Genomic DNA, 13,747 nt, shown 5'->3' on the forward strand with positions numbered 1-13,747 from the left:
AGTCCAAAAAAAAAAAAAAAAAAAAAAAGAAAGACATTTGAGCTTCCATAGCAATGAGATCAACTGCAAACAAACACACAGAGCACGAGCTAAAGGAGAAAAACTTGACCTAGCTTGCCATGAGAGAACAGTCGCTCTGTAATACATCACAAAATGTCTCTACTGAAGCATACAAAAATACTACTAAAGTCTGCCGTTTTTCTCCATGCCTCCACATGACTCTGTTCGAGGCAGGATATCGGCTGGATCTACTGCAGGAGTAATGGCAAGCACTAACCCCTACTATATATGTGCATGATGTGCATGGTGAGGAGGGCTGTAGTTAGGAGAAGTCAACAAAAGGTCAGAGAAGTGAGCTGACAGAGAGCAACAAGTGTTTGTTGTCTTTGTGCCAACGGTTTGATAAAACTGCTCCTGCTTTCTGTCCTAATGTGAATATTCAAGCTCACAGCGTGTCAGCGCCTAACCTCTGAATTTGACGAGTCATGCTCATCGGTGTGGTCTGATGACGAGAGACAGTAGGGACCACAATGTGCACGTGAAAAACAACTTCTCCCACCGTACTGTCCTCGTGTGACTGGAGAGACCTGGATGTGGTTCGCTCACACCTGACCTGTGGCGGCCTGTGATGGGAACCTCTGGGGACATCTGTTTTAGCGAATCCCTCGATTGTGCGCGAAAAGCAGGAACACAGCTCAGCCTTATCAAGTGCAACAGCGCGGTAAATCTGATCAAGAAATATTGAGCACACCAGCTCGTGAGTATGTCAATGAAAGTGAAATGGTGGCGTGCGACGCGCCTGTGAGGGGGTTTCTACCTCGACATCAAGACTGATCCCCATCTCCAGTTTCAGTGGAGACATTAGTCGGCTTGTAATACGATGCATGAGCGCTCCGCCTGCACCAACCTCAGACACTGTTATGCTGAGTCATGTCGCATATTTGCTCCTTTATCTGGCTGCCTTTTTGAAAAGCTCATGACAACAAAAATTTTTGCCAACCCTCACACGTTTTTTGTCATATAAAAACACCAGCTGAGCGTCTCATCAACGCTCTTGGTTAAATGGTGACATTTGGCTGAGGAGTAACCAGTAATATCAGGCAGTAAAAACTATAAAGATTAGACCTTAAAGCCCTTTACGCCGAGCCAGGCAGGACAAAGTATTAATACGCTCAGTGGCTGCACATACCTTTCCACCTCAGGCCTCAGGCTCTTCTCCCGCTCCAGCATGGCAACAATTAATTTACCCCATTCCTTATCCACGTCGTTTGGGTGGTGACCTGGGGGCAGCTGGATACGTCCGAACTCGATCCACATCTGTCGGCCAAACAGAGACTTGTTACCACTACAGTGTGGGGGACTAAAACTATCAGACCGACGGGCTCTCGTGTTGTGCATTCGCATACCTCGAGCATTTTATACAGATCTTTGATTTTTGTCTTCTCGTTCTCTTTCTGCGGGATTTCATGCTCTTTAAACTGCAGATACTGTGTGTAAAGTGCCTGTGAAAGGAAGCAGAGGTCAAGGTGAAAGACGCAGTTTCGGGTGAGATCTCTCTCGGCACACATCCGCACCCTCTCTTCATCTTTAAAACAGCTGCATAAAAGCAACTTCACCGATAACAGCTATCGACTTAACGCAGCAAATGGATGCCGCTGCACTCTCGAGCCCGTCAATACCTCCATGAGTATCGGTTACAGCAGACAGATGCTGCACGTGAGTTATCTAAAAGCGGATAGTTATCCGTCACCTCACCGACGATTTATGCTGTCTGTACAACGAGACAGCAGAAGCTCAACTCACGCAAAACAAAGCAAATAATAAAGATTCAAATCCCAGAGTACCTTGATTTCCACAGGGTTGTTGGGGAATGATCTGTCGGACATTATGGCCACATTGTGTTTGATCCACTGGCTGAGGTATTTGATCATGTTCTGGTACTCCACCCATTTGATATCAACATCCTGTTCAGATAGAGAGAGGGATCATCAGCAATAAAGCACTTCTCTGCACTTGGACTGGGTGGACCAACGTCGTCCACTTACATTAGGGCTGATTCCATCAACGCCGTCGGGTACTTTGGGGAAGGCATCGTACAGAGTTGAGACGTACGTGATGACTGATTTCTCATCCGGAGACTGAACGTCTACGTCTGCGGAGGGAGGTAAAAGCCGAAATGGTCACGAATGCAACACATGACAACCAGCTGCACAAAACCCGAGCTTCCCCTCCGCGTGATTTATAGCACAGGGAATGGGGCTCACCCTCGGGGTCCAGGAGTCGGGCCACACCCAGCTGCTCCGCTAAACCGAACGCGTGCTCCAAGTTTGATCTGTTGGTCTGCGTCGACACACGGCTCATGTCAACCATGTCCGGCCTGCACGAGAGAGAGAAAGAGAGACTATAAAGATACAAAAAAAAAAAAAAAAAGGAGTGACAACGAAAAAACACGCAGTTCCTTCAACGTTACAGTACCTGTACTTATGAATGATGGCGTTAAATAGCCTCCCATCCCTCCAGGAGGTTGTGAAGTTGTCACATCGTACACCTACGTAGCCCTCTGTTATCTGCTTGGACCAAAGCAGCAGCCTCTCCTTGGCTGTCATGTCCTCGGACTCCCCTGTCACGTGGATCTCCGAGATCTGTCACAATAACAAAAGACATTTAAGGTGTTAAATATAAGTAGCACCGACGTTAAATGTCCAGTTGTGGAGGCCTGAAAATCTAACCCACAAAGCTGTGACCGAAAACCCTGTGAGATCAGGCGTGGTAACAGCAACATCTTGAAACAGGGCTGTGCGACGTGACAATATATTTTACAGTCATAAGAGCAAACATCTGTCGTCTTATACTTACTGTGTATTTCATGTCGCAAATCACACTCTTCACACCAATATTCTTTGTCATTTTTGATGATGCTTTGAGGTATTTGAGACATGAATGTTTGCATTGTGTCTACGAAAATAAACATCAAGGAGAGTGAGCATGACAGAACTAGGTTATTCCAAAAAGCATGACTACAACAAGCCAGAACTAAAGGAGGTGCTAATATATAGATAGTCTGTGTATGTAGGAAGTACAGTACATATGCATGCACAACTAACTCTTTTTTTATTCACTTTATTAGTGCATGTGATGTTTTGCATCCTTATAATAAAGTATAAATAAAAGAAAATTATTTTTCATTGTTTTTACGTTTTATTCACTAATATTTAAGATTGTGTTATAACATGATATATGTAGTCATCTGGATATGAAACAACTGATTGCTTCATATCCAGATGATTGAGTTTGGCCCTATCGCACAGCCCCGCCTTGAAATACAATGCAGTCAAACGTAATGACACCACAAACTAAAATCTTTGTTGAAACAAAGACATCACAAAGATACTATTGACTGTAGAAAAGAATTACAAGAGTTCTTATAATAAGTGTATAATGCAGCGTGGGAACATCCTTTAGTAAGAGTCCCCGAAACGTATTCAATGTTTCCTGAAAGTTACTAAATAACCCTTCGAAGAACTCCACATCAAAACCCTCAGGAAACATTCTGGGAACTGTTTTTTTTTTTTTGGCTGGGAAGTATTTAATCTCATAACACTGAAGTGTGAATGAGGTAAAAGTTTCCTTATCTGGTTCACTAACAGCTCTGTTCGCACTTTAAACATGTGAAGCGGCAGCAGGCCGCAAGAGTGAGATAGAGATGTGTCATAAATAGCTTTACAACATTGCATTCTGACGATGGAGATGACGCTAAACAAACAATGCCACGTCACACGTTGAGCTCCACAGTGCTGTTGTAGCACAGGTAACCCTCGTTTCCCAACCAACCATTACAGACATAATTCTGCCAGAGAGCAAATGTAACACATGTCGAAACTTTCCATATCACTCAAAATGTTCTGCCACGACACGGTTTGAACAAAGAACGAGAACAGAGAAACACAGACAGTAGATTTCATGAGAAGAGCAGCAATCAATCATCCATCAATGAATCAATCAGTCTCTATTACAGCCTAAGGGGGAATTCACAGCCAGGCGCCCTCAGTCACAAAAACAACAGTGAAGAACAGAAACAGGCATACAGAACACAACAGCTCTACCCGGATCAGCACAGACACAAACATCACCATCCTCAAGGAAACAACTTCCAACCTCCGCACAGCCACAAACATTTATACAGCCCAGTCCAGGCAAGTATGGCCCGAGTTTAATGGGCATGCAGCCACCAAAACAAAGGGTGACTTCATCCTTTTAGTCCTGCTGGGACCCGAGAGAAAAGAATGATCTGGTCTCAAAAGAACACACTTAGTGATGCAATCAAAGAGCTGAACTTTACTGCATATGTGAAACTTAGAAATGCAGAAGGATGAAACTGATTCAATAAGATCAACAGCAACATCAAAAGATTTTAGGGTTTTTAAAAGGGAAAAAAAGGGAAAAAAGGCATTGCTTTGCTTTCTTATAGACAAAATTACGATTATCTGTCAATTACTGTCCAAAGACGCTCGCAGTTATCTATCAGACTGATGTCAGAGCGCTGCTACGTGACAGCTGATCTCAAAAGGAGGAAGCGATTTCCTCACATCAACAATCAACAGGGTAGGAACCTGTTCATCACTCCAAAAACTGACACATCTCACAGAAAGCTCTGAAATCTAAGACACATTTTTTTCTGATGCTGTTAAATACAATCTCTCGAGCAAAACAAAGCTTGTCTCACTTGGTTTCTGTTGAAAAAGCTGCTTTTCCATTACACATGTGAATGATTTCCTTGTTTAACCATCGCTTGGGCAATGACACACACTGTTCCCATCCCTGCATACAGATGAGCAGCACAAAAATTCTGATGATGCTGCCAAAGTACTTTTTACATTCTTTTATGCACAGGTCATGCTTGTGCTGTAGGAATGCATTCTGTAACACATGATTATTGAGTCAGTGGCTGCATCCACATGTCCGGACTTTACAGCTCTTGCCCCTCACAGACTTGACGTGATTATGCCACAGGACGTACAACTGAAGTCCACAAGTCCACAGGGTGGACATTTGGACTCGGCCACAGCGTCTCCAAGAATGACCGTGAACACCAGCAGAATGACGCCCCGATGATAACATAACGCTCTACACACAGTGGGCCATGCTGATGAGCACTTAATAATGGGGAGCAAGTTTTTAATGCCTAATGAAGACACGACTCAGGATAATTTAATGCATGGATAGCTACAGGATGTGTCATTAACTCCTATTGATGACAATGGACAAGCTTATTTCACTTTAGTTGATTCATTCACACTTAACATATAATCAGTTAAAGAATGTTAATCACACTGCAGAAAGCTCAAGCAGAAATACTAATTATAATTATTGATATGTCACCAAATCACCTGGATTAGAGTTACATAAAACTTTATTTCAGGCCCAATTATTGATTCAGCCTCTGTGAAAGCAGAATAGTATCTCTTCTCCGAGAAATTAGGGAAACACTGTATATATCAGATCAATTTTTGGAAAATATATATCATCGGCTATTTATGTACCAGTGAAATTACAGTCGATAACAGTCAACTTTCATTGACCTAATAAGCACAGTATTTACAAACTCAAATATAGTAGGTCGGTGTCTGAACCTTGAAAGTTGGTTTGCGATTAGCCAATAAACACAGAACAAAAAGAAGAGGAAGAAGAAGAAGAGGAAGAAGACGAGGACTGAGAAGAAGACGAAGAAGAGCACAAAGAAAGGGTAGACGAAGAAGAAGATAAAGGAGTTCGTCAAGGTCTTAACCGTCCTTATCCTCAGTTGTGCATAAACTTCTTTTTAAACTATAAAAATGTTAAATTGTCAGTTATCAGTCTTAGTATCAGCCTTGAGAAGTAGGTAATTATTGGTTACTGGTATTGGATGAAAAAAAAAAACATACTGTCCAATACTAGAATCAGCCTGGGAGCATCAGATGCCAATATTTACATTCTAAATAAATGCTGTCACATAAATGAAGTTTTATGAAACTGAAATCCAGGTAGCTTGTATATGTTTTAACTGTGATCACATAAAGTCAGAGACTGGAACATTTGATCATATTCAGCAAAAGGGATTAAAATGCCATGTATTGATTCAAACAGTCAATCATCATGAGTCATGTATTAGCTAATAACTACTCAAGCGTGTGACTTGTACCCTCATTATAAAGTGTGACTGCTGAATTACACCCCCGCACCTCTATAAATAACTGGTTATAAGTTTACCTCCCGTTGGGTGGAAATACACTTGGCAGGAGCCGGAAGATGTTCTCCGTAACCAGAGCAGGTGGAGGCCCTCCGTCTCCTCCTCCTGTGTGCCTGAGAGCCCCATATAATCTTGGCAAACGTTTCCTCACTCCCGGGTCTGTCATTACCCCTCAGAGTCCTCAGCATGTGCTCCACTGCTCCAAAGCTAACAGCCCTCCTTAACTGACGTCGAAGCAGCTTCTTCGCCAGCAGACCATCCTTAGCTGGGGCGCCTCTGGAGGTTGTGCCATGAAGCTTTGCTTCTACAGCGAACCGGTTTCTGTCACCGTCTGTCGGCTCTGAAAACCTTCCCGACCTGTAAACTAACCTCTTGCTGAGTTGATTACTGGGATCTCTAAGGATTAAAACTGGTACCTCTCCGACATAGACGCCCCTGCTGAGGCTCTCATGCCTGGATAGGTGTGTCTCCACCTGTGAAGGTTTTTCCAGCAGCACTTGGGGCTTCTCAGTGTTCCCATCTGGGCCATGTTGAGGCTCTGCACCACTGCAAATGTCCTCGCATGTAACAGCCTCACTTCCAGGACTCCTGGGAGATACAACAGGTTGAAAATCCGCTGATTTCCTCTTCTTCCTCTGAAAATAGCGGCGACCTTTGAGCTCTTTAGATTCAGGCCTCAGTGGAGCTTTCTTGGGATCGACATAGCATTCCTCTTTAGGTCCTCGAACACAGCCACAGATGTTTCCCATGGCCGACAGTCGTACACTCGCTTACCCATGGACTGTGCCGAGCTCCCAACAGCGAGCCTTTTTCAGTATCCAGTGACCTCCGCTCGGTCTGCCGAGTCACACTCCCAGAGACAGAAAGTCATTTTCAGACGGTGCAGTGGCAGACGACCCGGCAGCCGGAGATAAAGCTCCACTCAGATCAGAGATTTCCTTTCATTGACTCCCAGCTGAGAACTGGTCACACTCTGGCTCTCTCCCTCGCTGCATGTCTCTCTCCTCTGACACTGGAATCCTTTCTGACCTTTGAAACATTTCTCTTGCTTTGCTAATCCAGCACAAACGCCATAAATGCACACACAGACGTGGCCCACGTGCTTATAGCTCTCAGCTGAGCACGAGAGAAAAAAGACTTGTGGACAGACCTGTTTCAGGCTCGACAGACGGCTTCGTCTACACGGTAAACATGAGCACGTCAGAGCCACCTCCTAGGTTTCCTAATATTTCTGTGTCTGTAATGAGAGGGTGAAGGGAGGACAAAGGAAGGCCGGCTATTATGCTCAGAGAATCTTTGGCTCAGCACGTTTGGCGGCGTGAACTGGAGCGGAGTACCAGCCGGTGAGAAAGGCTTTAAAAACCAGAACAGCGTGGGTCAACAAGAGCGGCAGGAGCAGAGGCAAATCCGAGCTGGACAACAAAGTGCTTTCACTTTGTCTATTAATCAAGCTACGTACAATGGCGGGAACAGAGGTGGGGCTTGGAAGTCCAATGGTTTAAACAAACACCATTATCTGAGCAGATCACCACCAGCGCAGTTCACAGGGGGGCAAACGCTCTGACCAGGAAGTGATTCACCCTATAAAACCATTACAACAACTACAAGATAACACTGGATGACGCGTGATGAGTGTGCCGCAAGGCCACCGTGGAGAAATCCGTACTGTTATTACACTGCAGAGAGAGAAATAAGTCGCGTGTGAAAGAGTAAATGCGATGCCACCACGCACACAGCTCGACTAAAAATAACAGCGGGTCACTGTGAGAGCGCACAATATTCGAACGCCAGTGAAGTTTCCCTGAAGGTCAAAGTCACCTGACAGCCAGCACAGTTCAAACTGCAGAGTGCTGATTACCCCAAAGAGCTACTTAGAGCCATCTTATCATCAAACTACCAAATACTGCTATCATTCCTTATCAGATTACATTAAATTACATTAAAATGATGTTTTATAGCATTTATACGACGTATACTGGAGATGCCTTTTCTTTTGATTGACAGCAAGTTCATGCAGTCAGTGCAATGGATCATGAAACGTGTGAACATGTGAATGTACGCACAGAGACAGCAACATTCAATCAGGGCAAAACAAAAAGCCAAGCATAGAAACACCTGTCAGCAGTGTGCTGTCACGCCGGCCACCGGCTACCGGAAAATACAAACAAAATCTAGCGTGGCAACTTCGACAAAAAGGAAGCACAGCGGCTAAGTTCAAGGCGTAGGCGCACCGAGCCAAGGGCGTAGTATAAAAAACTTCATTAGTTAGGGCATGTCAGGGTCGCAGCTGGTTTCGACCCACAGAGGCTTCCTCAGGGCAAAGATGAGTCAACCAGAGGAAGACAGAGATTATTTACACAGAGAATTAGTGGCCGCGAGGCTGAACTACACCTGCATATCACACATTAAACATACCACAAATAGAAGTACATAGTAACAGTGATAATTATAACATGTTAACAATAATAACAACAATTCAAGCCAGTTCACAGAGAAGGTCTGAAATCTGTTTCCTGGATACATCAAAGCATCACATTTAAGAATACTATAATAATAGTAATACCACCTCTAACAGACTGCTCCACAAACTTAACATATTTCACTTTAAAAAGGCTGTTGTTGCCAATTATGGCAACAATGGAAATGGTATGCCATAGGGTAATATACATTATTGTTTTTATTGCATATTTGTTTCAAACGCTGCCTATAATGCCAAATGTAAATATATTCACACTGACAAGCGAGGCGGTGCACAACATATGTCGAGTTCCAGTTACTAAAATCCATATCTTTATATATCTCTCTTAAAAACTTTTTTTTGTGTATAATATTCAAGCAACGATAAGTCGGGTTAGGGTTTGCAAACATTTAAAAGTCCAGTCACAGTGGCAGCCATGTGTTACGATGTAATCAACTTCTTATCTGCACAGACATGACCAAACAATGGATGGTGTCTGGGCACCTTGACAAAAAGTCAGCAGTGAAAGCAGATAGAGAGGGCACACACCTTGTGTCAATTCATATCATTTAATGGTAAAAAAAAGAAAAAAAAAAGCCTGCAGCAAGAAGAAAAGCCCATAAAGTCTATGGCCCCTAAACAACCTCTGTCCTTAGACGAGATCAGATCCAGGACACATGAGTCCAAATCCTTTCATATAAAACGCATTTAACATAAAAACAGAGTTCTGTTCATACATGCTGATCTGCTGTCAGCCGTCCTTACATAATAAAGCCAAAAGGTGTGTAGCACAATGTTCTCCCCATAAGTGCCCTGCTATCCTTCATAATCAAGAAGAAACAGGCCCATCGCTGGCAGAGCCACTGCTCAAGGGCTTGCGTGAGACTGACAGCAGCAGGTGCTGGCATCATCACAGACGCTACCTGTCAGCGCGTTGGAGTCCAGGCGAAATCATATTAACTACTTTCCCATCATTATTTTCAATCAGGGCGTCAGTCACACAGATGCACCCTAGATCTAAAAGACCGATTCGAAGACTATTGGAATATTCCTGAGTCATGTCGCAAGTGCCAAAGACATTAATAATGCCACGCAGGACAGTCAGAGAAAAGGGGAGAGAGGGAGACGTGTTTAACGTATGATGTTTGTGCATGCTTTTGGATTTTTTTGGGATAGATACTGTGAATACTTCAGCGGACACCTGGATTTTCTGGCATGCACAAACAGACCAACCCACTTGACATTTATTATTCCCTGAGAGAACATTTTCTTGAGAACATTCGTTTCAGGGAGAAATAAAAACTGAGCCTAGAGCGCAAAATGAAAAACCGCTACAACGCTCTTCAAAAGTTTAATCGCACACTATTGCTGAGTTGTACTGATGTTAACAAGGCTGAAAGGCTGTAGTCAAAGTAGAATCTGGCTTTAATTAAACGTATTACACAGACAAAATAGAACAACTTCCACAGCCATTCACCACCTACATTCACATCCAATGCAAATTCAACACACAGCGCGAATGCCAGGACATTTTTGCTACCAGAGCCAACCTGTTACAACTCCATCTGAATCCCACAGGGACTACAGCGCCACGTCAACAGTTACATCACACGCATCAGTAACCTTCAGTAAGTCAGACAGCGAGCATCCAGCATGATGTACGCTGCACAACTTTGACACCTTGTGGTCGAAAAGCAGAAGGATCCACTGGATGAGAGTGTGAGCTTGTTTTTAAAAGCATTAATCTGGAGGGACTTTGACGAGCTATTACACAACACAGTCCCCATACGTGCCAGCGCTCTGTAAGGAGACGCTGTTGGAAATCCTTTGCATTAAAATGCCGACAATATTCAACAGATCAGCATGGAGCAGGGTGTGAAGATGCTGAACACAGTGATTACAAATTAACAGCCCATATCAGCATGTGCATGTTACATAATGAAATAAAAGGAATAGTATTCCAGTATGTTGGTAATAAATCATCTTAATTACTTGGCTGTTAAACCATGAGGTATAAACACTGACCTGAAAGTGCAGAATTATGGTCCAGATCAATCCCAGGGTCAGTTTTGGGTTACCGTCTGTGATGTCATCATTCCTGATATTTACAAGCTTGACCTGTTGCCAGAAAAACACAAGATTAGTATACTGAATATTGATAGTGTATAGTAAATGATGGCATTCACCTTCACATTGATTTGGTATATCAATAAACTACAAAATATGAGTTTGGGCTGCAAAATTAATGGAAATGTTACCGAAACTGCAGAGAGTTGAAGTGCAACATCAAGCAAAAAGCTGCAGTTCTTTAACTATAGAGGTAAACTGTGTGACAAAACAGCATCATAATGAAGGACTGCGGTGCTCAACAAATCAGTCTCCAAATTTAAGAACACATACAGCGTTTGTTTTAAACAGACGACAACAAACTTCACACCTGCATGATGATAGTAGTTAGTGTCTTTTTGTTCTATGAAAAACTGTGATATAAAAATGACCATTCCACTAATCCTAAATCATATGGTAATATCAGTCTGAACAATTGGAATATTATATTTCTTATCACAGCAAGCAGCCCTTATATGAGTTTAACTGTGTTTCGCCTATTTTTGACTCACATGCCTGTCATTCCACAAGCACCACAAGGTGGCACAACAGTCATTGTGTTATGTCAGAGAGCCCTGTTACTGTAATCAGTGGGTCTGACACAGAGAATGGATGCTGCTACTAATTAAATGCTATAAAACTGCTACGAATGTGTTGTCTACCATGCATCAGAGGGGGAAATAATGTGTATCTAATGTGTTAAAAAAGGGAGATCGTTTTCCATTTAATGACCTCAGTGGTCGCGTGGCTGTGTCTGGTATGTTCTGCAGCCAAAACAATAGAACAACTCATTTGTGACCATCTATGATTCCTTTGTCTCAAGCCTTACGTCACATCTGGCTGAGGCTCAGCGGGGCTGAGTTCTTCATCACATCCCGACTGTGGTGGGGGAGGGGAGGGCAATCATAGCTCTATGGAACCCCCACGGATGGGATTTGGAGTCAGCGCCTCCTTAAACGCTGCTATTACTGTTTGTGGCCACTGAGCGGTAATTTTCGTCAAGAAAGCTGGAAGGTGCCATGAGTCCAATTGGAGAACAGGCAGCTTTGAATTAATCACCACTGGGGCCGTCCCAGCTCAATTATATGTGTTCCTTCGCTTGCATTTGTTTGCCTTGGTGGTTACGAGGGAACACATCTCTCTCACTATGATGCAATGCCAACCAAACAATGTAGCCGCACATAGACTGATAGATTTATAATGTTTGCAAGTGTAAAAGCTCCCATTTAATTAGGTGGGCCGATGTGATGGGACAGGCAGAAGAATGTGTTTTGCTAAAATATCACTATGTGATGGATTTTTATCTTAAAGGAACAATTCACCCAAAAATTAAAACTCAGTCATTATTAATCACCTCCATGCTGTTTGAAAGTCAGGTTAAGTGTCTTAGCCCATAAAACATTTCTGGAGCTTCACAGCAAAACAGCATTGCAGCGTTCTCCTAAAAAACTGAGGTAGATGGCGACTTGTTTTAAAATGTAAACATTAAACATACAGCTCTGACAGAATCCAGGTCTCAAAGCCCCAAATCAATTTGGAAAGATGTTGATTTTTTTTTTCATAATTTTTTTTAAGCCCAAAATCTTCAGTAGTGGGCCATGTAGTTGCTAAGCTAAAAGCGTTTTTTTTTTTTTTTTTTTTTTTGGTTGTTCTGCTACTTTTTGGAACAGGTCCCCAGTTACAACATTTGTTTAAGAGAATACTTTATTGCTGTTTTGCTATCAAGCCCCAGTTGACTACAAATGTTCACCACGCGTATATAATAAATGGATTTTCATTTTTTGGGTGAACTCTCCCTTTAACTCTGACTGCACATTGACCTCTACTAGCTTCATCTATCTACATTATGACAGTAGACCATATTTACACACCAGCCATTTTGTTGTTGAATATAGAACATAGTACTGCTGTGTTCCATGTAAATATTATCATTTCACCACCTCCTGATTGATTAGGAGCTGAAAGGAAAATGGAAAGTCAAAATTTGGTAAGGCCTGGGCCATATTTCATGGCAAACAACTTTTTTGATCACCAATTCGCAGTTAATGTTAGCATAAAACCCCTCCCTAGCTATAATTACGGTTTAACAGATTTACACAATACAATAGGAAATATGCGAATTAATCCTTAAACATCAACACATGTCTTGGACACATTTATCTAAACCTGTAAGTAAAATGTGCAGAATGTTATCCAACAGTAACGTTAGGCAGGAAGTGGTTGAATGTTAACATTCAAATATGTTGTGTAACCTTGAAATATGACGCAGGTCCATCTAGATTCTCACTTTCAATTGGCTTTTTCAGGTTCTGATTGATCAGGCAGTTGTTAAGTGATAACGACTAGCAGGATTTGCTATATTCATACGATTTGGTGGACATCTGAGCTTCCCACCCTGAGTATGATGTCAGAAGAAAATGGCCGCTATGTGAATATGGTCTAAGGTGGCCTCGAATGTTGTGTGCGGTCAGATGATCGCCGTCAGATGATCAGTCTGGAGAGTGTGTTTGCATGGGTTCATACCTGCCGCCTCTTTAAATAATCCAGTGCTATTTGTACGTTCTGGAGCCTGTGGAAGCGCATCCTCCCCCTCTCCCGAGGCTGTGGACATAAAGCGGAAAGGGAGACCGTGAATGCTAATCAGGCTTTTCTCAACATCAGAGGACAGATTAAAAAATTTGATTAGTAGCATGGAGGACACAGGACATGCTTCCAGTTTCTTACCCGCTGATCTGGTGAGATAAAAAAAAAACAAAAAAACAAAACACACACACATCCAGAGTAGCCACATCTGCAGGCCCACTCAAAATCTGTGTATGTACAGAACATTTTCCACCATTTGCATCCTAAAAATAATTAGAAAATAACTCCCTCTAACTGCTAACATAAAGCACATTAACACATTTGGTTCGCAGATGTACATATTACAAATCAGATACATCAGAATGCTGCATTTA

At 42.7% G+C, this 13,747-nt stretch overlaps 1 protein-coding gene across 16 annotated transcripts in view; it reads right to left on the reverse strand.

Moving 5' to 3' along the window:
• The window catches only part of dst (dystonin), a 118,892-nt gene that overhangs the window by 72,927 nt on the left and 32,218 nt on the right, over window positions 1-13,747 (reverse strand). For 15 of the 16 annotated variants that reach the window (XR_005079327.1, XM_037123988.1, XM_037123976.1 and 12 more), the window contains 8 exons: window positions 13,314-13,391; window positions 10,710-10,802; window positions 2,476-2,642; window positions 2,265-2,377; window positions 2,046-2,152; window positions 1,845-1,964; window positions 1,407-1,502; window positions 1,190-1,317 (listed from right to left, as the gene is read on the reverse strand). Coding sequence is in view for 15 of the 16 variants with exons in the window: in XM_037123988.1 (XP_036979883.1) it covers window positions 1,190-1,317; window positions 1,407-1,502; window positions 1,845-1,964; window positions 2,046-2,152; window positions 2,265-2,377; window positions 2,476-2,642; window positions 10,710-10,802; window positions 13,314-13,391 (902 nt within the window). In the remaining variant the exon portion in view is untranslated. Of the gene's footprint in view, window positions 1-1,189; window positions 1,318-1,406; window positions 1,503-1,844; window positions 1,965-2,045; window positions 2,153-2,264; window positions 2,378-2,475; window positions 2,643-6,246; window positions 7,251-10,709; window positions 10,803-13,313; window positions 13,392-13,747 lie in introns of those variants that run through there. The other variant, XM_037123983.1, reaches the window with a different exon arrangement.

Source organism: Acanthopagrus latus, chromosome 15, assembly GCF_904848185.1.
Source record: "Acanthopagrus latus isolate v.2019 chromosome 15, fAcaLat1.1, whole genome shotgun sequence".
In the NCBI taxonomy this organism is placed as follows: Eukaryota; Metazoa; Chordata; class Actinopteri; order Spariformes; family Sparidae; genus Acanthopagrus; species Acanthopagrus latus.